The sequence below is a fragment of the Sorghum bicolor genome, chromosome 6 (genome assembly GCF_000003195.3).
Source record: "Sorghum bicolor cultivar BTx623 chromosome 6, Sorghum_bicolor_NCBIv3, whole genome shotgun sequence".
Lineage (NCBI taxonomy): Eukaryota > Viridiplantae > Streptophyta > Magnoliopsida > Poales > Poaceae > Sorghum > Sorghum bicolor.
The window spans coordinates 58,319,143-58,344,134 of record NC_012875.2 but is presented as its reverse complement, the minus strand read 5'-3'; the positions used below and the strand labels follow the sequence as shown (position 1 = coordinate 58,344,134).

At 44.1% G+C, this 24,992-nt stretch overlaps 2 protein-coding genes across 2 annotated transcripts; one reads left to right on the top strand and one right to left on the bottom strand.

Annotated features, from left to right (window-relative positions):
• On the bottom strand, positions 302-3,783 carry LOC8079595 (probable isoaspartyl peptidase/L-asparaginase 2). Its single transcript, XM_002447182.2, has 3 exons — positions 3,244-3,783; positions 1,209-1,295; positions 302-1,081 (listed from the first exon to the last, which is right to left on the bottom strand). Exons 1-3 carry the CDS (start codon positions 3,637-3,639, stop codon positions 551-553), a joined length of 1,014 nt encoding a protein of 337 aa, XP_002447227.1. The 5' UTR covers positions 3,640-3,783; the 3' UTR covers positions 302-550.
• Positions 18,117-24,990, top strand: LOC8068490 (small RNA degrading nuclease 1). The gene is made up of 12 exons (XM_021463127.1): positions 18,117-18,321; positions 18,414-18,593; positions 18,727-18,816; positions 18,936-19,004; positions 19,365-19,505; positions 22,491-22,607; positions 22,678-22,747; positions 22,858-22,958; positions 23,251-23,385; positions 23,471-23,578; positions 23,661-23,765; positions 24,189-24,990. The coding sequence occupies exons 1-12, from the start codon at positions 18,289-18,291 to the stop codon at positions 24,537-24,539; spliced, it is 1,500 nt and encodes a 499-aa protein (XP_021318802.1). The 5' UTR covers positions 18,117-18,288; the 3' UTR covers positions 24,540-24,990.

Sequence of the window (24,992 nt, the reverse complement as noted above, 5' to 3'; positions counted from 1 at the left end):
TCTCAGCCCATATTTTACAATCCCATGAGGCCATGTTGAGTCGAATCGAATGAAGAAAAAAAACGAAGACAAGGCGCGCGCGAGCACACACACAAAACGACCGAACGGCAAAGTCACAGGAGCCATATAATTAATTAACTTTTCACACTAATTATTAATTATTATTCAGGCCGCATCTGTGGTTGTACATATAGGAAAAAGTTTATAATCCTTGCAACACACGGGCACATATCTAGTGAAGAAAAAAAAAAGAAGACAAGGCACGCAAAAAAACGACCGAACAGCATAGTCACAGGAGCCATATGATTAACTTTTCACACTAATTATTAATTATTATTCAGGGCATTCCCACACAATCACCATCCTTATTAACCTCAGGTCCAATCTCCAATCGCTACCACTAGTGATCAGTGGACAACACTTGTGACCACTACTACTGACAACCCAATAGCAATACTACCAAGTACCAGAAACAGAGATTATGCACATGGCAATCGCAGGATTGCCACATGCAGCACACGTCTCCACCTCCGAGGACTCGCTGGCTCACTCACTCCCAGATGCCGACCTCCATGAATCCATCCTCGGTGGCACATCCCCGGAACATGCCGGTACAGTTAAACCCATAAGCCACCTCGCCGGTGCTGGACACGGCGATGAGCCCCGCGAAGCCTTCGTCGAGGCGCTCCTTGACGCAGTAGTCGACGGCCTGCTGCAGGGGCAGGCCCTTGTACTCCATGACGGCGGCGACGTCGCGCGCGAGCGTGCAGCGGATGATGGCCTCGCCCTCGCCCGTGCACGACACGGCGCACGCGCCGCACGCGTAGGTGCCCGACCCGATCAGCGGCGAGTCGCCGATGCGGCCGGTCATCTTGTTCATGAGCCCGCCCGTGGACGTGGCCGCCGCGCAGGCGCCCGACGCGTCCACCACCGCGCAACCCACCGTCTCCGGCGCGTACACGCTGATGGGCAGCCCGTTCATCACCATGCCAGCCTTGTGGTGGTGGTTGCCGCTGTCCACCGCGGCCGCCGCCAGCGCGCTGCACGTGTCCGCTCCCGTCAGTGGGATACGGTAGTCAAACTGCGCAAGCACGAACAAAAGGGGAAAAAAAAAACAACAGCCATGGTCAGTTTACTGCTGAATTGAATTTTTTTTTTTATATAAATGAAACTAATAGGAGTGATGAGATGGGTGAACAAGAACGAACCAGGATGGTGCCGGCCTCCTTGGCGAGCTTGAGCATGCCGACGTTGTCCTCGGTGATGAAGTAGCTATTGTCCACGGTCTCCAGGCCCTGCAAAAGTACATCGAGTCGACATCAGAACAAGGGTGAAAAACCTTGAAAAATATAGTAAAACCAGTCACATTCCCAACTAATCTCCGAAAGGTTTTAGTAGGGGACCGTTAGTAGGGGCCGCGCTCGGTGCAGGAGCGCAAGATCTGGAGGATTCGGTGCGCGCGCATCGAATCTTGCTGTTGGGCACGGTACGTCTCCGGTGGACCACGGCGACGCGAGGCGACAGATTCCGGTGCGAGAGCGAGACGGACACGACCACACGCCACCCGGGCAAGTGGAGGCCGCTGGTCCCTGCTCGCCCGCGCCTGGATTCCGTGGTGCGGCTCGGAATCCACGACGGGCATGGTTCCGTCCGAGCGCAGACAGAGGGGCATGGCGCGTGAGCCGCACAGTGGTGAGTGGAGCAGGAGCTGTAGTGGAGTACTAGCTGTGCTACACATCTCCATGGGGAGGAACTCAAACGGATCCGTCCTAGGTTCATGAACTGACAAGCCGCCCCAGCTGTTCCACACAAGGTCAGCAGAGCACACTTGTTTAGTACTAATAAGTGGAAAGAATGTGAGACCCGGAGGAATCATGAGCATAGTTTTTCCTTTTCAGCATGGGACAAGGCAGGATTCATCTTGGCAGATTATGCACGTCGTCTTGGTGGGTGCAGTGCTTTGATAGACAAACACAAGTTGGAGTACTACGTAGCAAAGCTTCCTACAAATCTCTTTGTGTAGTGTAGGGGAAAAGGCACCCTTTTGGCCATTTTTTCCAAGACATTTTGCTGCTTTCTCTCCCTATGTTTCCCTCTCGTTGCCGAATTAAAATAATTAACTTGTATAAGAAATTCAGGCCGTGCAGAGTAGGGGGGAAATATATCAAATCCTGTTAAAGTACAATGTATTGAAAAAAAAACAGAATAAAATCGTGCATGTACCAAGTATAATTAATTATTAAGGAAAGGCCAGTTAATCAATTTGGCGGATTCCTGAACAATGCCGAACAAATCACACAGCGGTTGCTTTCAGCTGATGTGAACAACAACTAGCATATGGTCCACAGCTTCCTCCGAAGACCAGGGGACGAAACAAAAGTGGGACAGGCACGTGCACAAACAAAAACAAAAAAAGAGACTAAAAAATTGCACCACATAAATGCCAAAAAGTATGCAAAAAGCAGATTAGTAATCTACTATACTAATTTCTAGATGCAGCAATATGCTATGAGCACTACGAGGCTGTCTACACATGCAAACAAGGCAAAGTTGCGTGCCTTGTTGACTGAAACAAATTAATCTCTTACACGTAAACAGAGCTAGATAAGCATCTAGTCTGTCATGTGTTAACCTGATTAATCATGTTTGGAAGAGGAAATAAGATGCAGCCAAAGGGAAATCCAAATAAAGTCAGTCGGCCAATTTCGTGGACCAGCAGCGTTTTCTAATCTTACGCAGTAGCCATGACAAGGCACAGCTATAGAGTAGGGTCATACAGTTTCCTTGTTGAACTACTAGCAGAATCTTGCTGGAAATTGGACGGCCAGCGGAGATTCACCTTTCAAGACACGGGTCCTACAGCTGCGCTCTGTTACACTAGGGAAAAATAAAAATGGGGCACATGCCTGCAGACGGTTGTCCTGCACCCACGTCATGCACACGGTTTTTGAAGCAGATATTTTAATTATTTACCCTTTCACTAAAATCCGTTTTTGGTTTACTAATCCGGCATTCTCTCGCGTCCAGCCGCTATATATTATACCCGGTCATAAACATTTTTTATTTGTTCCCAATAAAAATGTCATTTTTACTTAATAAATCTGTGTTTGTGGAGGTGGTTTAATTTGCATTAGGGAAGGCATGCACGATTCATGAAGGAAGAAAGAGAAAAAAGAGTCACGGGGACGTCCGGGAGATTAATCAGGAGGGGATTAGTTGGGCGGCGGCGGCGGCGGTGATCACCTGCTCACGGGCGAACTCCTCGGCGCCGTGGAAGGCGAGGTACGAGTGCGGCGACTTGTCCATGACGCGGCGCGCGAGGGAGACGGGGTTCTTGACGGTGGAGACGCCGGAGACGGCGCCGCAGCGGCGGCCGCGGCCGTCCATGATGCTGGCCTCCATCTCGACGGTGCCGGCGCGGGTGAGCGCGGAGCCGCGGCCCGAGTTGAAGAAAGGGTCGGTCTCGAGCTCGCGGACCACGGCCTCCACGACGTCCAGCGCCTGCGCGCCCGCGCGCAGCAGGTCCACGCCCACCTGCAGGCACCGCGCCAGCACGCGCTTCGCCTCCTCCTGGCTGTGCTGCGGCAGGTTCGGGTCCACGCCCGCGCCGCCGTGGATGGCAATGGCCCAGCGCGCCATGTCCGTCGTCGTCGGCGGCGGCTGAATTCTCTCTGTGTGCGTGCGTGCCAGGGGCGGGCTACTTGTACCTTGCAGATGGCTGGCTGGGCCTCTGCTTGTTCGAGGCGTGAAATTCTGTGGAGGATGTGAGGATGGAGAATGCCGGGTGGGAATGCGGGGTATTTATAGGGGTCGAGGGGAGGCCGTGCTCCTGGCGCTCGGCTGTGTTGTGCGGGTGCTCCTCTGGCCCGCCGGACGCCAGGGGGGAATTCAAGCTGAGTTTTGGCAATCTCGAGTCCGGGAGCGGCCGCCTGGCTCTGGCGCTCCCCCTGGTCCGGTCCGGCCGCAAGGGCCAGCGCCGTGCGGATCCGAGCAACTATATTGGCAATTGGAATGCAAATCGTTCTTTTGCCTTGTTTACTTCCACCCAAAATTCAAAAACTTTTTAAGATTTCTCGTCACGTCGAATCTTTAAATGCATGTATTGAGTATTAAATATAAACGAAATCAAAAACTAATTTCACAGTTTGGTCGAAATTTACGAGACGAATCTTTTGAGCCTAGTTAGTCCATAATTGGACAATAATTACCACAAACAAACGAAACAGTGTCCCGAAAAAATTTCGGCAAGGAACTAAACAAGGCCTTTTTAAGGAATGTAATTTTTAAAAATAAATGGGTATATAGTACAAATAAGACAAGTAAAGTAAATTGAATTAGCGGCATGCAAGATTCTTCTGCCATGACTTGGAAGATTGATTCTATAAGCATACTTATATATATGATCAAAAAAGGAAATAACCTAAGCATACAAGTAAACTATCCAACAGACTTGGCCATATGTTTTGAGTGACCGACTAAAATAAGTTGGGAGCCGCTAAAAGGACTCTAGCGGATCCAAACAGACTACCTTACAGAATTGTTGTATAATCCATTTTAAACTATCCAACAATCTACCCATAAAAAGGCTATTAGCTGACTCCCTCAAGTTATTGCAGCTGATCAAAACGGTGTTTAGTTTCTCCATGTCTAACCTAACATTTGGCTAAAACCATGTGCCGTGGAGACTCCTTCGTGAAAAAAGAAAATTGGCCCTTGGCCGTCTCTCGATCGGGCAAAACAAGTCAAGGAAATGCACTCACTGGCTGAGGCCAGCACCTGTGTCTTTCGCATGAATTTACCCAACAGGCAACAGCTTAGGATCCACTTAAGTACGTTGACGGCATACTTCTACTGTCAAGTTATCTTTTGATAAAATAGTCAGCACAAATTACTGTCAAGTATATTCAAAATTGACTCCGCGAGTAAGCCGCTCCAATTGGCTGGTGGTAGCAGCAGCAGCAGACCGGAACCCGGAGTTGCTGGCGCAGACGATCGGGGGGCGCGTGCGATTTTGAGGTGACCAAGCCGAGCTCGTGGATTCCACACAAGCCGCCACACAAAGGCTTTGTTTAGTTCTAAAATATTTTGCAAAATAGAAATAGTAGCACTTTCGTTGTATTTGACAAATATTGTCTAATCATGAACTAACTAGGCTCAAAAGATTCGTCTCATCAATCGACTAAACTGTGCAATTAGTTTTTATTTTCGTCTATATTTAATACTCTATGCATGCATCTAAAGATTGGATGTGATAGTGAATCTAAAAAATTTTGCAAATTTTTTTTTAACTAAACAAGGCCAAAAGCTGGAATCCGCTGGTGCGAGTGCGAGGTCACGCGCCGTGCGGCAGCGGAATCTGTGCCTCGGCCGGCGGCCCGTGATGCGCTGATCTCTCCTCGGATTGCGTGCAGATTCGACCGCTTGGATCGCTGTTAATTCCATTTCTGGGAATCTGGATTCGTTTTCTTTTAAGGGCCTGTTTAGATTGGTAACGAAAATTTTTTGGGTGTCACATCGGATGTGTCGGAAGGATGTCGGGAGGGGTTTTTAGAAACTAGTTAAAAAACAAATTACATAGCTCGTCAGGAAACTGCAAGACAAATTTATTAAGCATAATTAATCTGTCATTAGCATATGTGGGTTACTGTAGCACTTAAGACTAATCATAGAGTAACTAAGCTTAAAAGATTCGTCTCGTGATTCTTAACTAAACTGTGTAATTAGTTTATTTTTTATCTACATTTAATGTTCCATGCATGTGTCTAAAGATTTGATGGGATGGATGAAAAAATTTTGGGTGGGAAACTAAACAGGGCCTAACACAGCACCGTAACAGAGGGGCGGCTTTAAATTAGTAATTTAATTGGTCATGGACTACTGTCGTTTGTGAGATTTGGTGAGCTTGCAGAAATTACTGTACTCCGTGGAATAGGAGTACTCTATACCGTCCACGAAAGAGTCAATTTCTAGAATTGTCCTAAGTCAAACTTTTTAACTTTGACCAAAGTTCTAGAAAAAAAATGCTAAGATTTATAGTATCAAATTAGTACTATTAGATTCATCATAGAATATATTTTCATATAATGTGTATTTTATATTATAGATGTTGTTACTTTTTTCTATATTAAAGTTTGACTGGCACGGATCTTAGGAATTGATTCTTTCGGAGACGGATGGAGTATCAGATACTGGTGCGTGCGTTGCTTCAGATATCTATTTTAATTTTTAAAAACTAGTACTATTGTCTCTATAAAATTTAATCAAAGTTTAAAATTTTGAACTTGACATAAAGCTAAACACAACCTATTATTATTTGAATAAATTTGAAGTATCAAATTGCTTACTAAAGTTGGAGATCTGAAGCATCCAGAATCTCTCGAGCATTTAAGCTGCAGTTAATTTCTTAGGCCTTGTTTACTTCCTCAACGAAATTTTTTCGGGACACTGTAACACTTTTGTTTGTATGTGGTAATTATTGTCCAATCATAGACTAACTAGGATCAAAAGATTCGTCTCGTAAATTTCGACCAAACTGTGCAATTAGTTTTAAATTTCGTTTATATTTAATACTCCATGCATGCGTCTAAAGATTCGGAGAATCTTGAAAAGTTTTTGAATTTTGGATGGAAGTAAACAAGGCCTTACTCCATTCATTTCTGGACACTTGGAGATTCGTTTTACCCCTCATTTTCAGGTGCTAGATAATTTCAGACAAAAAGCATCTCGGTCGCATTGCATCCCTTTCGAGTTTCGACCCAACAAATAACGTCACCGGGCATATAGGAATAGGATGAAGGATGTCATTCCGTCAGGCAGCAGCCAATCGGAATTAGCCCAACATGTGAGGCTTTTATCCCCTTCCAAGTTGCAGGCGAGAAACACACACAAGCTACAGCTAAAGCTAGGCATCGTGCTTTGTGATAACGAATAGGGATTCGTTCTAGTGCAGAGCAGCTCAGTTAGCAAAGAGGAAATTGCAAGCATGCATCAAGAAACAATTAAAAAGATCGAACTCTCTTGGAAAACTATCAGATAAGAAACAAAAGGGAACTGCACGATGATGCCCGCCTTATTTCCAGGAATGACGCCATGCATGATGCTAAGGAAGTGAATCTTTCAAAAATCAACCCAATGGTCATACTATTATGAGTATCATGCTAGATGTATACTACTCGAGACGATTAAGACCCTGTTTGGACCAACTAGACTTAGCTAATAGCAGCTTTTTATATATAAACTGTGGGTGTTTGAAATAACTTAAAATATGCTCTGAGTTGTATTATAAATTGGGCCATTTGGATCAAAACTAGAACTTGTTTTTAGCAACTACTAGTAACTTATCATAATCCATTCAAATATATATGATCTAAGTTTAAGAGACAAAAGAGTGATTATTGTCTAAGAACCTGCAAATAGTTACGCAAAAATAACTGTAAAGGTTAATAAGTCCATTTATTGGTCGGACAATGTCGCTGGCATCTTACCAACAAAGTTGCATCGGCAAGCTGTATTACTGGGCGTAGGGGGAGCAAGTGCTCCCTAAAATAGCATGTCATTCACATCAAAGGTTAGGCACAGTGGCACGAGTTAGTACTGTAATTGGTACCTTCCAGTGTCCTATAGATGTGTCCCGTCGTGAGCGCTCCGTCAACAACTCAACACCAAGCTAGCTAGCGAAGCCGTGCAGTGCGAGGGCTGTTGAGCTGCATTTTCCGGACTCTTTTTGCAGCTGTTCATTTTGCTGGAATGGCAACATGTAGGCACGCTTGCATTGCCACATCACATGCAATTTGTAGGTGCGGTTTATATTAACTGAAGCCACACAGACACGTCCCATGGAAATCCCTGAGAGTGAGAGAGCTCGGCAGGCCGACACGTCGTGGAGCTACTGCAAAGCCCTTTTGCCGCGACAACGGCCAACGAGGCTACTGCTTGGCGGGCAGTACACTGTACACAGGTGTGCAACGTGAGTAGTATGTGACGTTCAACGGCGGCGCTGCACACTGTACAGCGCGAGGCCTATCATACGGATACGGCCGGCTGTGGGGACTGGGGAGCGGTCGGTAGCCAGGTGGGTCCCTGATCGATGGTCCATCTGTCATGCATGCTAGGCTGCTCCTCTGCCATCCAAGGATTCGAGATCCTGCTGGGCTCCACCACGCTAGTGTGGGCCGTCGACGCCAGACACACACACCCCAGTACTTGCTTATAGAAAAGGAGGAAAAGCGGCGAGAAGGACACAGGAGCGCTTTCTATCTCGTAGTAGTGGTGCCCTTCGAGTCACCTCCGCTTATATTAGCTGACGACTGACCTGAGGAACATAGCGAAGGGTACCATAAAAGATGGGTATGGTATAGGAGTATTGGAAAACCAGCAACTATTTTATTAGTCTGTTCGGTCTCTTATGGCATTAAGTAATCGTCGAGGTTCCAAGTCTTAGAAGACATAGCTAGCTTAGTATACATGTTTGTATTTTTGTTGATTTTATTATAAGTGAAGAAGATATGATGCAGAGTATAAACGTGGTACATGGCTTTGTATTTTCTTTTACAGATTTTTTCAGAAAAAATATTAACTATTCAGTGATATACAACATGCCTCTCAAAAGCTACGTGTTTTTTTTATATACATTTGAGTTTAGCAATCTTAAGGTCTGACAGCTTAACCACTCCAAATATTTATTATACATAGGTTGTGTGCATGTCATCTAATACGCAGGGAGTACAAGTTTCTATAGGGGACCACTTTTGTTAACAGTCTCTGTTTCAGCGCCTCACACTTTTTGGATGCACACGCTTCGCCTCCGTTAATGTTTTGGCCGTTGTCTTGCGATTTTTTTTCTAGTAGTGTGTTTGTGTTGATAGGATGAGTATACATACGTATATATATGAATATCTATTTTTTATACCCTGTCTAGAATTAAAAAAACCAGAGTATATATTGAAAAAACAAGCATTAAACACACAGTAGTCTAATTTTAACTTTACTACCACAAGTCCATAACATCATAATCTTGACAGGGACGTGGTTATCCTATTTCCGCTGCACAGATGCATGAAAGCAGTTTTCCGTGTTGCTCTCTCTCGCTCTCATATGATACCGATGCTGTCGTACAATGACATGCACCGAGCCACCGATGCCTTGCCACAGTTACCGTAGTGTACATTATAAGCATCATGCCACTATGATTGTATACGTCTTTAGAAGCTATCATGCCAGTCGTCTGCTTAGATATACTTGTTGCTCCAAATATATACCATAGCTAATTAGGGCATGCACTCTTTCGTCATCTCTCCGGAATGCTTGTGATCTAGTATATGTTATCATAATAACAATGAGTTATAGTACGACTTAAAATGGTCATGGTTCCAAAAATATCACATGCTTTGTGTTGTGGTTCAGTGGTTGTACTAATCAGGACTGCCATATATACATCAAACACACAGTGGCTCACAGTGACTTAATTCCCTTTCAATGGTACAGTCAGCGGTCCTTTTCTTCTGTATCGAAGACGTTGGACACTGCCGGACTTTATTCAGGATCAACCATCTGTTCTGACTTTTGAGCCTTTACCAAAAAACACATCGCCAGCGCTCGGCAGCGAAGAAGAATAGCAACAAAAACCACCACATCAGGTCCCAGCTAGGGACCGTATCGCTTATCCTGGTAAAACTTGTATAAGATCCCTCCGTCAAAAAAAGTATATTGTCCACATTAAGATCCGGTAAAAAACATTTTTTTAAAAAATATATCTACAATTATGATTTTAAATAGATACTATAAGACCACTTTTAATAAAGTTTTATTAGAGTTTTATAGAACGCAGTTCTAATAAAGTTTTATTAGAGTTTGATAGATACTATATGCATTAAATATGCTAATATATCACTATATTACTGATGAGAGATGATAAAAGTTTTATGGGACGAAAGAAAGTTTTACGAACACAAAACTCTTTTATACCGTTTCTGAAATATGAATGTTAAAATAAAAATCAGTATATTTTAAGAGAGAGAGAGAGAGAGTATGGACAGGCACTGCATGTTGGAATCTCACGTCGCAGCTACTAGCGAGTAGCGACGCAGAGGAGCTGGCAGTCGTGGAGAAATGGCTGCGTCGCGGGCCCCCTGGAGATTCGAATCTCGGGGTGGCGTCCACGAACAAGATTGTCTGCCGCGGGCCTCGGTTGCTTGCGCGCACGTGAGCGCGAGCGCGCAGCTTCACTTCGGGGCACACGACGAGCCACATGGCTGTCCTGTCGAGCCGAGCGTGCCGCGGAGGAAGGGGCTGGACGGCGGACACTGACGTGTGGGCCGAGGCGAGTTCACCGTTGCGGGGCTGACATGTGGGGACCGCGCCACCGAGGAAACGAGCCGCCACGCGCAGCACAGGACCTGCCCCCTAGCGTCGTGCAACGGACGACGGACCACACTCCGCCGTGGGGCACAGGCACTAGCAGTGGTACGTACGACGGTGAGAGGCAGCACTGCAGCAGCCCTTGAGCAACTCAGGAGCCAGAGATTGCAACCAAACAGGGTTGTTGCCTACTTACCGAAAAAGGGTTAATTATTGGTTAATTTTTTTTCTTTTAACCTCAGTAAGTATCTTTCACTACGAGCTGGCCGGCATGGACTGATGGACGAGATCTAAAAAATTATCAAGACGTTGGTTGGTATTGTCTCTGGACGAGCCGGTGCTGGCCTCACCGCCGCGCTTGTGCGTCATGAAGGCTCACGGCAAAATGCAAGAAAAAGTCGCCAAGCCAGAAATTCATACTTGGAATGTGAATATGTGATGTTGAAGAAACAGGAACTCGTCACAAAGAGCGTGGAGCCGAACACATCATCGTTTTGCTCAATGCATCAGGTTCAAGTCTCCGCTTTCGGCCTCCAAACACAAGGCTTTGAGGACGCTCTTCATAGAGGCGTCATCGCTGGCAATGTTCGCCCACGGTTGATACATAGGTGACACGTTGCTAGGTGCTCTTCTAGTCACAAATCCATGTGTGTATAATCACATGCATGTCGTGTGTGTATATATATATATATATATATATATATATATATATATATATATATATATATATATATATATATATATATATATATATATATAGTCGTTATGCATGGTTGTTAGTCTGCGGAGGTAGGCCTCTTGCTTCCTGCTATTCATCGAACATCATGACTCTATTAGACTTTTCCCTAAAGCCTGTTTAATTCCATTATTTTGCAAAAAGTTTTGATGTTTTAGCTTATCTTTTTGCAAAAAGGATCTAATCATCATTGCTAAAAAATGCAAATACCCACCCTTATAAAGTTTTAGTATTTGGGACTCTTGAGGTCCAAAACTATATAAAATTGCCTTAGGGGACGAGCCTAACTCTTGAGTCCCAAAACTTTTATAGTGCATCTAAACACTAAGATATATAAAGTTTATAAGTATGTGTAAACTTTATGGCCAAAAGAAGAGGGCCAATGCACTCCAATTGAATCTGTGAAACCACGTTCGTGAAAAAAAGTAACTTCCACTAAGTTTTTTTCGGTATATATAGGCCTTGTTTACTTCCAAATTCTTTTGCAAAATAGGAATAGTAGCACTTTTGTTTGTATTTAACAAATATTGTCCAATTATGAACTAACTAGGCTTAAAAGATTCGTCTCGTCAATTTCGATCAAACTGTGCAATTAGTTTTTATTTTTATCTATATTTAATACTCCATGCGTACGTATAAAGATTCGATGTGACATGGAATCTGAAAATTTTTACAAAAAATTTGGAGAACTAAACAAGGCCATAAGCTTTTACTCTACGAGTTGGTTTAGATATTTGCTTCTGTTGTGAGCTTGATTTTTTGTGTTTTGAAAAGTACAAGGAGTTATTTTTATTTAAGTACAAGGAGTTTTTTGTCTAGTGGTGATACCACTTGTGAAGACAGGAGCAGGAGCTAAAGCCTAAAAAAGTACTCGTCCACCCGCGGCTGTAATGGTGGATCCTACTTCTCCGGAGCTGAATGGGATCAGGAAAAGAGACAGGACAAACAGCCGCCTCTGCAGACATGACAAATTCGAGCGGTTATTTAATCTAATCTCATCAAATTAAAATTGGCAGGCTGAGTTGGCGCCACTGAAGAAAGTACTAGATTCCGAGGACTGCTGTACCTGGTATCGGGGCGGGTGCACTGGACACTGACTCTCATGCAGGCGTACTAACCCTTTGTTTTGCCTAGATTAAAAAAGAATAATGCAGGTGATGGAAAAACTTTTCAAATTTAGGGCCTGTTTAGATTTGGATGTCACATCGGATATGTCGGAAGGATGTCGGGAGAGGTTTTTAGAAACTAATAAAAAAACAAATTACATAGCTCGTCAGAAAACTGCAAGACAAATTTATTAAACATAATTAATCTGTCATTAGCATATGTGGGTTACTGTAGCACTTAAGGCTAATCATGGAGTAACTAGACTTAAAAGATTCGTCTCGCGATTCTCAACTAAACTGTGTAATTAGTTTATTTTTTTATCTACATTTAATGTTCCATACATGTGTCCAAAGATTCGATGGGATGGATGAAAAATTTTTAGGTGGGAAACTAAACAGGGCCTTAGATAGTGTGACACTTTTATTTGTATTTAATAATTAATATCTAACTATAGACTATCTAGGTTCAAAAGATTCGTCTCATAAATTAAAAACAAACTACTTGAAAAGTTGGTGATGAAAAATCTATCTAGCCTTCCAAGAATTGTTTACGGTTAGTAATGAGAAATCTTAAAAAGTTGAACTAAACAAAGTCCTATTGTAAATGTACTGAAAATAGTAATGAAATCCATCTAGCCCACCGGGAATTTGTCTGGCAGTAGCTGGGCCTGTTTAGATCGGAGATGAAATTTTTTTGGGTGTCACATCGAATGTGCCGGAAGGATGTCGGGAGGGTTTTTTAGAAACTAATAAAAAAACAAATTACATAGCTCGTCAGGAAACTGCAAGACAAATTTATTAAGCATAATTAATCTGTCATTAGCATATGTGGGTTACTGTAGCACTTAAGGCTAATCATGGAGTAACTAGGCTTAAAAGATTCGTCTCGCGATTCTCAACTAAACTGTGTAATTAGTTTATTTTTTATCTACATTTAATGTTCCATACATGTATCCAAAGATTCGATGGGATGGATGACAGTGCCACAGGACAGGAAGACAGCACGAGCTGCCCGTGCCATGGGCCGACTTGGTCTTGTACGTACTCTTGTTCAGAAGTTATTATCTGTTTTATTTAAACTGCTGAGTAGCAACAGGCAAGTAGTGCCGTCAACCAGTACTTAAATTCATCCACGTAACAATAGTCAATTGTGTTCTGTCGCGCAAGCTTTGTGTACAGCTGAGATCTGATGTCTACTAGTAACGCACACCAAGATTGGCCAACACGTTGGCCGTTACTTCTGGATGGCCATGTTACATGCTATTGAGGCCTTGTTTAGTTTTAAAAAGTGAAAAGTTTTCGGTACTGTAGTATTTTCTTTTGCTTATAACAAATATTATCCAATCATAAACTAACTAGGATCAAAAGATCCGTCTCGTGATTTACAGCTAAACTGTGTAATTAGTTTTTGTTTTCGTCTATATTTAATGTTTAATGCATGTGTCACAAAATTCGATGTGACGGAGAATCTTGAAAACCTTTTGGTTTTAGGGTGAACTAAACAAGCCCTCACTCTAACTCACGGGCATGTCTCTTGGTGAAAGCAGAGGCAGTATTTGGTTCCTAGCGGAATACTCCAGAGGCCAGAGATTACTCCAGAGGTGAAATTCAGCCCACTAGTAGCTGCAGCCTGCAGCTGCGCCAATACTGTGCGATAGCAGACCACAGTTGGTCAATCTCTGTTCATCGCTGATTACTGTGCATGCAGTAGTAGGCTAGACCCTTATTTACTTCCATCTCAAAACCTATTTTTTTTAAGATTCTCAGTCACATCGAATCTTTAGACGTATGGATAGAGTATTAATATAGATAAAAATAAAAATTAATTACACAGTTTGGTCGAAATTTACGAGACGAATCTTTCAAACCTAATTAGTCTATGGTTAGACAATAATTATCACAAACAAACGTAAACAGTACAGTATTATTAATTTTTTTTTCTTTCACCAACTAAACACGGCCTGTTTGTATAGCGCAGAGTCACGAACTCAGCAAGACGGCGCTCGCGCGCACTCAGCCGCACGAGCACGACACGGCGCCCGCCGCTGGTCCTCGGCGCGCTTTCTGTACGGAGACATGAGGGGGTAGGCAGGGTGGCGGCCGGCAGGCGTGCAGCGTTCCAGTGACCGTGGCCGTCCGTTTTGGGCTTTTGGCAAGAGTAGCTGGCCGGCCGCCGGCGCGCGCAGTGCAGTGGGATGCGCGCGGGCAGAACTTACGGCGAGATTCCCGCGTTCCTGCGTACTAGTGGTGGTCCCGGGAAGCTGTGCGCGTGATTCCCGAGGGAGAGAGGTCGGCCGTGTGTCGTGTTGCGCTTGCGCCCACCAGTGCCAAGAGCCCGAGATCCTCCTGGATCTCCATCTCCTGCTCAGCCTTGCCTGGAGCCGGAGCGCCTGGAGGCCTGGACTGGACCCTGTTTACTGTGCCGGATCTATCGGATTGTCTCAAGGAACAGCCACAGCCCACAACCTTGTTTGGATCACGGGAATAACATAGGAAAAAAAATGGAGGAATCTCATTCCTATAGTATTTTTCACTGTACCGCTGTTTGGAACAAAGGAATCAGCTTTATCCATTCCACACAAAAGGCAAACAAACCTCTACTTTTGGAGGAAATAGAAAATGAGGTCTGAGCTCAGGGAACGAACGAAGCTTATGTGCAGTGGTTCTACTTCATCAAAGTGCTACAAATATACAAATACACGACATGAAAAGTGAGCACCGTAGTTGTATAAACTTTTGACAAATTACAGAGCATTCATGTGTAAATAAATTTCAAAAAAATCATAAACATGTAGAATAATTAATCATTCATTAAGTATTACATTATTTTTATTTTTTGAGGGTGATTTACATTATTATTTATTATTGGTCTACCGTCAGCTAAGAGATATAGTACTTTTTTTTGTTCTAAACATGTGAAATTAGTGCTTACCTTCAATTTCCTATACTCTTCTCATTCCTACGTTCCAAACACACATTTCTATAAAATTTCTTCTCATCTCATTCCTTTCCTATTCCTACATCCTCTCCTATTCCTGTATTTTCTATTCCTACATTTCAAACATGCCAACCTCTCGTGCCTATAAGAATCTTGTCTGCGATTGCAATGCGTGCCATGAACGAATCTGCACAGTTTCTGCGTTGCGTGTTTGGTTGTTTGCATCCCATGAGGCCCATAATACATGCACTAGCAGGTGCATATATGCTGGAGGAAAAACGTGATTGAATACCTGACTGACTCTCCTAGAGGACTTTATATAGTTGGTTGGAAGGAACGCTAGGGACATGCAGCCTAATCAAGCGTATCCACCTGGCCTGGCTTTAGTGAATGTAAGATGAGAATCATGATCCGTATGCCAGACTTTCAATTTAGGTAATGTTTAATTTCTTTTATACCCGCTCATGCAGCCTAAGTAAACAAGTTTTTTCTTTTAGAATTCATTTCTATTCAATCTATATACATGATAGAGATGGGTGGCTCTTGAACTTGACTTGGGGTACCATTCAGATCTCCAAACTCTTAAAATGCACTTTTTTATCATGGACTTGTGTTTCTATTTCTATGTCTTGTAGGTCCCAAATTTTAAAAATGCTAATTTTTAGGTCTCTAGAATTGTCTCAGTGTGTAACCTAGGTCCTTGAATAAGTCATAGTGTGTTAGTTAGGTCCAAATATACTCATTCTACTTTGGATCACAATGCCACACATTCTTGACCAAGACATGAACTTAAAGGCAAAGCAATCGTTCGCCTGCATCTTTTGCTTAATAAGAAGCGCAGGCTTTTCGCGTTGCCATCACCACTACTACAATACATTGCCATACTAAATTATTAGAACGCGGCGAGGAACAGGGAGAGCATGAAGATGGATCTAAAAGTGGGAGAGAGCATTTAGATGGAGTGCTAGAGATAAACAAGTGGATGGGTCAGATCTCATTTGTACCTAATTGATATAGTTTGACAAATTTAAGGGCCTCAAAAAGTTTTTTAAGTTCTAGACCTAGATGCCACTCTAAGACAAGTTCGTGAACCCGAAAATACGTTTTTGGTATTTGGGAACCTAGATGACACCACAAGATAAGTTTAAGTAGTGAAAAGTGCATTTTAAGAGTTTGAGGACTTAAATGACGTTATCGCAAGACAAGTTTAATGACTGCTAAGCATTTTATTCTATATATGATACAACAACCATCGCCAAACAGAAGCATCGTAAATGTTTTCGTTTTGATGATGATGATGATGATGATGATGATGATAATGATGATGGAGAGTCGATCTTTTGCACGACAAAAACGAGGGACACGGGACGTACAAGCCAGTCACTTTCTCGTCAGCAGAAGGGAGATGGTTTAAACGTGGCACCTTCAGCTAGCACATTATTATCACGGCGGAAACGCACGCACGCGCGTGGTGTGGCCGTGTAACACAGGGCAGCAAGCAGAACAAAGTCACGTACTCATACCGCCGTGCCTAGGCCTAGCCTTTCGTTTCCATCCAATGGGCTACCGTCACGACGACACAAACTCTTGAGTGCCGTGCGTGCTTAGGCTAGGTCGAGCATTTCTTTTTTTGGCGTGATATTTTTGGTTGGCGCTAACAAGAATCTATTCGTTTGTCTCAAAAGCCATGACTGAAATCGCTGATTTAGTATTGCACATATAGCAGCGACGACGCAGAAGATAAAGCCTAGCTTATGTCAGAGATAACATTCTCTTCTGTCTCGCGTACAATTAATACTTTGAGCTAGCTAGCTTGAGGTGCGTAACGTAATACGCATGCATGCTGCATGCGCGCTGACGGACCGGACGCGATCACGCGATAGATGGTCTGGTCCTGGCACTTGGTTGTAGTAGTATATGACGAGTTGACGACGGTACGTGCCCCTTGTGAGTTGTTGTGATGACGTGCATGAATGCATCCCGGATTGGCTTCTGACTTGCGGGCGCGCCCGCGCTGACCGTTCCGCTGCGCTGAGGATGCCACGCTACTACTACGCTAGAGATTAGGGAACGCGCTCGACGACGGCTTTGTTTAATTTGTTGATCATCTCGTGTTGTGCCGCAGTATGTACGTGTCATAGGATATGGAATTATTAGCTATATATGCCTCTGAGGAGTCTCTGACTTTGAGGCGGCGGCGACTGTTTCCCGCCGCTATCTGGCCAAGCTCTCGCTGATCGAGCATCACATTAACAATTGCGAATGATGATGAGCACGCACACGCGCCCGAGTTTAAGCAAGCATCGATGGATACGTATGCGTCTAGTCTTTGAGGACGGACGGACGTGCCGCCATCCGTTTTCCCATCTGATTTTGATCTTGACGTCATCGTGTCCTTGACGACAGCAGAGCTGATCGATTGGAGGCTGGTTGGAGTCCAGCTCAATCGCCTAATTAAATTTGCATCGCATGCATGCCTACCTCCGTGAAGCCGTGAACGTGATCTCTAGAGCGTTACTACGCCCTAGCGCTGCTGACTCATCGTCGCCTCCCCCTCTGCATGTGAAGCATCAACACGGCACGGGACACAAAGCCGAGCTGCCAAAAAAAAAAAAAAATCTGGATTCAGGAACGTCAATTCAAATATTTTTTTTAGAAAAGGAAGGTCAGTTTTTTTTTGAGAATCGAAAAGGAAGGCCAGTTAAAATCTTACCGCTGATGGTCACAACTCACAAGTCACACGGAGTTTGTTATTGTTGAAAAAAATATTAATCAATCCTCTCGTTTAGCTGGGCCAGTGCAGAAATCTGTCGAAAATATTTGCGGATCGAACCCAAGACCCACATGTCAAAAGAATGAAAGCCCATGCTTTCAAGCCAGCGCGGGCCTCTTCAATTTCGGGCCCAAGTGTCAAGAACCATCGATGGGCCACCGGCAACCGTGTTATTCATTCGGCCCGGCTAAACTCCTGGGTGGGGGAAAGGGTTTTCTCCGGCCGTTTTCCCGAGCCGCCGGCCACAAGACCACTGCCGCCGCCGACGCCGACGCCGACGCGAAGACCGACCGCAGGTCCGCAGCAAGCACTCGCGGATACTACTACTGCCTCCGTCCCCCGCTGCACCCGCTGCTTTTCGTCTCCGCGCAGTCGTCCGATGGCCAAGCGGCTCGCTGCCGCCGAGAAAGAGGTAGGGGCGTCGCGCTTGCAGTCCTCCGAGCCGGGCAGGCCTCCTTGTTTCGCTTACCCGTTTGGTCTGCTTCCGTTTGTGCGTGCGCCCAGGTGCTCGTCGAGGTGGTGCGGTTCACGCAGAAGAACGGCCTCAGAGGCTGTGACGGCGGGTGGAAGGATTTCCTGGCCCGGAACGACAGGAAGTTTGGCGCGTCGGTGAGCGACCCCAGGAAGCGCACCAGGGATGTGCTGCTCGCCTTCCTGCAAACCTTCTCCAAGGATTTCCAGAAGGTTGGTTACCCTTTTGTTTTCTTCTTCAGACTTCGGTTCAGCATGCCTGGTTTCACTGTCAGCTGCTGTAGTAAGCGGTTTCGTACTGGTGTTGACTGTGTTGAGAGTATAAACCTCGCGACGCTGGTTACAGTACTTCGGCAAATTGGTGAAGCGTCATAAGGAAAGAAGTGATGTTCAGCAGTATATGACTGATTTCCCTGATGAAGTTTCTCCCGAGCAGGTGATGTGTATGCTAGATCATGCCTTTTTCGAATTTCTGCATTACACTGAATAAGGTTGATGCCTGGGTGTCAAGCATCAGTTGGTCAACAGTTGTATTGATGTACATGCTAAATGCAGAAACTTGTTCAACTGACGGCAGAGCACCCGGAGTACAGAAAACACTACTGCTTCCCATCATACCAGGAGGTATGAGCTTTTATTGTGTTTCTGTTAATCCATGGATGATGTATTAGGCCCTTTTTGGACTGTATATTTTCCTTGGTGATATTTTTTTGATGTATCCTATTCATGATTTCGTGACGAATTCTTAAACAGTGGAGTCCAGTAATCTTCAGGATTGCTAATACTCTGTCTAGAGTTGCACCTTGTCTTGTACTGTTCACAAAGGCATGCTTTTTGCTAGTCAAAATTCTAAAACAAATGACCGATTTATACTTTCATCTCCATGATGGATGAACCCATTTTGTGTCCATATTGTATTGCTTGTCTGATAATTGATAAAAACAATGAAACTGTTCCATAACCAGCAATTACTGATATTTTCAGGGGTGGAAAGTATTGAGGATAGGAGAAGTCTCTAGTTTAATGAGCTCAAGTGCTATGTTGGCAATTGACTGTGAGATGGTCCTTTGCAGTGATGGCACAGAGGCTGTGGTCAGAGTATGTGTTGTAGATGACAAGCTCAAGGTAGTATATTATTTAAACAAGTATGTTAAGATTCATGGAACTATCTTGTGCATTAATGATAAGAATAAAGTCTTATGACATTAAGTTTCTGTCAAAACTTACAAAATACATATTTCCTTGGCATTTTTTGACTATGAATGTGGTATGAACCCTAGTCCATATCGGGCATAGGGAGGATAACCATTGCCAAGAGGAAGGCCGGGCAAAGTCGGCATGGAGGGAGACTAGAATATTTGGGGGTAATTGATTGTTTGTTGTTCATTGCTTGATTCAATCTCAACTGGTTACAGGGTATAAATAGAGGAGCTCAGCCCCTAGGCGCCCAGCCTCTAGCTCCTTGTTTCTCTCCCCAACATTAACTCTCATTAACTCTAATCTCTTCCCCAACATTAACCCCTAATTGGCAGCTTAACTGCCATTGATTACAGCAGCATGCACCTCCTAGGTTACCGTCCTGGCTGCATCTTGAGCCCTGGGATGCCCTTGGTACTAGCGCCTACATCACATCTCTCCCCCACTTGACGAGCAGCTCGTCCTCGAGCTGGAAGCTTGGATAGTGGCCGACGAGGCTGTCGATGTCCTCCTGGATCCCATGGGAAGAACCCAACAGCTAGCTTTAGGATGTAGCAGTCAACCAGGACGCTGGGCCTGTCCAGCAACACCAAAACAGATGACAGAACAGAGGAGATGGCTGGTGTTGGTGGCGGTGCCACATCCAGCTCATCAAGCCTAGAGATTTTTTGGTGAACGTCCGCCGCTGTCATGAGCGCCAGCTGGACAGCGTGTGGATCGTGAAGGCGCAGGGTTGATCGCTGCCCGCATCTTCCTTGTGGTGTGCCTTACCAAGAACCCTCGCACTGCCGCCTGTAGCCATACCGCTGCTTGGAGTTCATGCTCTGACTTCTCCATGTGAGCATTGTAGCAGTTGAACATCACGACGAAGCGATCCATCACCTCTATGAGACGACGAGTCCCCTCAACGAGGGCAGTGATTGGCTCATCACTTGATGGTGATGGATTACCGACAGCAGAAGCCATAGGAAAGGATCCCTGACTCAGGACATGAGGTGGCGAAAGTCGTTGGTGAGGCTAGGGCGGATGGCATGGTGGCTGCTGGGTTTGGTGGCAGAGAAGAGGTGGAAGAGGAGCGCCTGGAAACCGATACCAGATGCTATGAACCTTAGTTCATATCGGGCATAGGGAGGATAACCATTGCCAAGAGGAAGGCCAGGCCAAAGTCGGTGTGGAGGGAGACTAGAATTTTGGGGGTAACTGTATTGTTTGTTGTTCATTGCTTGATTCAATCTCAATTGGTTACAGAGTATAAATAGAGGAGCTCAGCCCCTAGGCGCCTAGCCTCTAGCTCCTTGTTTCTCTCCCCAACATTAACTCTCGTTAACTCTAATCTCTTCCCTAGAATTCTAAGGGCATGTACAACCCACAGATAGAGGTTCGTCTCTAAGCACCTCAAATCAATCATACACTCAGGCAGAAAGACAGGCCATACAACCCATAGACGGGAGCTCGTCCCTATTGTGTTTAATGCTTTGCATGTAGCTAAGATGAAATATAAATAAATTTTTGTACACCATTGTGTGGCTATTTGATAGAAAATATATCAAGAATAAATATAAGCAACATGATTACAGTATTTTTTTTAGAAACCATCAATATAATAATTATATTATATATAGTTGCAACACCTTTTATCCAATTTCCTTTGTTTCCATAGCATTGCCATAAGTGCTTGATTAGATACATTTGATTCGAGAGAGATGAACTGCACCACCAAAGCACATTGGGCATGGTGATGACAAATTACCATGGTGTTCTTGATCTATCAACCGATGGCAAATCTTTATCTTTCGTGATTGAAGCAGTTTCAGAACTGGAAATCGAAATGGAAGTGCAAGGTACTGAATGAAGAAAGTCACCACTCGTGATTGAAGGAGTTTCAAAACTAAAGACACCAGCCTGATTGAATGGTTTTCAACTCTACTGAATTTATTCAGCAGTAATAGTACACACTCATTGTCACATGCCTGAAGAACACAACTCATACACAGAATCAATGAAGTTGGATTAGTAAATCGTAAACTATATCTATTTTATGGAAAATCAAACAAATCTCTACTCCATTCTCATTTCTATACACAGAAACAATGCTACCTAAAAAAATAAACATCACACTGATGATAGCTGCGAATGCACAAACTAACAAACACCTTGATGGCTAGAAATCCCACCCAAGATTGACAACGAGGAGGGGTCTCAGATGACAACAGCGATGCGGGGCTGGTGTTGTGCTAGGGGATTGAGGTGAGAGGGTCACCTGGGACGTTGGCGGAAGCTCGCCGGCAACGGCGAGGCCCGAGGATGCGAGGGCAGGGATGAGGCGTCGAGGCAGTAGAGAGAGGGTTGGGGCACCGGCCGGTCTTAGCCAGGTTCCTACGGCGGCAGCGTCGCCCCATCTGAGCAGCACGATGGAGGCGGCGTCACCGGTGGAGACGAGGAGGCACGACAGAGGCGGCACCCCATCTAGTGACAACTCCCTCCCCCGCGCGCCCAAACCACGCCTGCATCGGATCTGTGCGCTGTCGAGTCGGAGAGATGAGCCGTAAAACGCCTGAATCCACCTTTCGTGCCTCGGAGCACGGGCCTTCCCCGTCGTCTCGTGAGACGACACGACCTCCGTCATCAAGCCACGGCAGGGTGATTTTTACAAAAATAGAGGCGACCCGTTGTACGTGCCCTAATTGCATGCAGCTGGCTGTGCATGCGCCCCTTGGGTTTTAACCCCTAACTGGCAGCTTAACTGCCATTGATTAGAGCAGCATGCACCTCCTGGGTTACCACCCTGGCTGCATCTCGAGCCCTGGAACGCCCTTAGTACTGGCGCCTCCACATCACAGAATCAGTGAATCATGTCAGAGCTTTCCATCTTTGTTCTAAGGTCTCACCAAATTCTCCCTTTTTCTTCTCCAGGCTAAGCTGGACATACTTGTAAACCCCTCAAAAGCTATTGCTGACTACAGAACAGACATCACTGGTGTATCTAAGAATGATTTAGAAGGAGTCACATCATCATTAGTTGATGTTCAGGTATGTTGTCTTTAACGGCTTAAGCATTTTCTCTGAATTTTATCTCATGGAAGTTATATTCCTTCTCTAGAAATCGCTGAAGAGAATGTTATCGAAAGGAAATATTTTGATTGGCCATAGCTTGCATAGAGATTTATGCGGTAAGGTGTGGTTTTCATTTTGGGTCTGATCTATCTGATGTATCAATCGGATGTGTACTTTGTGTTTACTTGAATATGCTTAATTGGTCTCATTCTTTTCTCTTTTGCAGTCTTAAAGCTTGATTACTCTCAAGTTATTGATACAGCATACATATTTAAGTATGCAAATTTACCTACTACTGCATCACCTTCCTTAAACAGTTTGTGCAAGGTATTGGCATAAAGTCACAGCACAGCATCTGTCTTCTTATCTGCTTTTGCTTTTCGAGATGAAAAAGTTTTGACTGATGGTGCCAGTTAAAACTTAGTTCAGAAATCAGAATAGTGACTGCGACCCCACTTTGTCTTCCCTATTTCTCCCCTGATTTTGTACACAATAGTGCTTGATATAACTATATGTAGGGAATTTTCTACTTCTGTTTTAACGGGGTTACTTTTCAATGATATGTGATTGTATGTAATTATGAATGATGCCTTAATCTGTTGATTCTTTGTCCTCCTAGGCTATTCTGGGGTATTCTGTTCGAGAAGAAGGAGAACCACATAATTGCTTAAAGGATGCAGAAGCTGCGATGAATCTAGTTCTTGCAAAACTTAAGAATGGGTTTAATGACCCCATTGAAATTGCTGCAAGTAGTGTAAGTGCAAAAAAAAAAAAAAAGTTCTTAAATCTCACCAATATTACAGATGATGCCACCTTAATTCTTTGTGATAACTTTCTAGGTAATTGAATCTGATGTGGTGAAGTTGCTTGCTCATAGAATTCCAGTGTACCTGCCTTGCCAAGAGCTGTGCAAAATTTTCTCTGGGAACCCCAACATTGATGACAAGGTTACCTTATAAGTTTTAATTATGCACCAAATATGTGTGTTTTTATGCAATTATTTAATAACAATTCTTTCCTTTTCAACAGATTGATTCGCGAATACGAGGTGAATTTTATTCCACATGTATTTCATTCAATGACGTAGATGAGGTAGAGAAGGCATTTGAAGAACTGGATGGCCAAAAGACTAAGGTACATATAAGGACCACAGAATCATTTTCACAATTGAATATTAGAACATATGAGGAAATACACTACTTTTTATTGTCTTTTGCTTACCATCTTATTGGTTTAGTATCATCAATACTTCCTCCGTCTCATAATAGATGACGTTATGGGATGCGTGCTGATCAAACTTTCTCAATTTTGACTAGATTTACAGAAATTACATGCAATATTTATATCTCCAAATAAATTTATTATAATAGTATATTCAACGATCTATCCAATGATACTAATTATGTATTATAAATATTAATATTTTTTATATATAATTGATCAAAGTTTTAAAAAAGTTGATTTCTCGGTAAGCGAGAATGACTTCTATTTTGGGATAGAGAGAGAGAGAGTAGATTATTAACCCTCTGCCCTTTATCCTTCTCTTTAAACATGCAGGACTCAGGTGGGAGACTTCAAAAGCATGTAGTGCTGAAGCGTGACAATGGAGATGTCGTAAGCTTCTACGTTCGGAAGATGGTATACGGTTCCTGGCCCAAACAGCTCGAAGTTCCAAAGAATAGACCAGAGCCTACGGAGGATTCAGAGCCAAAGAAAGAGCATGCCGAGGGAGTTCAGCAAAAAAAGAAGAGAAATAACTTCGTGAGAGATAATGAGGATCCAGAGCCAAAGAGGAGACCAGAGCCTACTTTGGATCCAGAGCCAAAGAAAGATCATGCCGAGGGGGTTCAGCAAAAGAAGAAGAGAAGTAAAAAACACACAGACAAGGAAAATGCGTCGGTGGTGTAATGAATAACTTCGTGAGAGATACTGAGATATTCCTGTTACTTATGAATGCAGAGAGATTGGCGATGCTGTACTCTTTGAGAAGGTCATTTTGAGGTGTTTGATCATGGCTTTGGGAAACCCCTTTGAAGAAGGGCTGTTCTGGGCTTCTGAGTTCTGACCATGGGGAACCTTTCTCCTTTACCATATAGCATGCCAGTTTACCTCATCTCCAGTGCTTAGTTGCTGCTCTGCTCTGGTTACGTGTTTCTGCTACATTGCTAGTCGTCCACTTACTGTCTGCTAGTGTTAATTTGCTTATTGCATTACACTGACGGAGTTGAGTTTGAGGTTCAGAAGGTAGGATATTGTTAGGGAATTTTGTTTGAACAGATTTGACTGCTATTTTGTACTTTTGTGGTAAGGATTTTGCTCCATAATTTGTTTTCACGAGTTGGACATTGCTATTGGCACTTG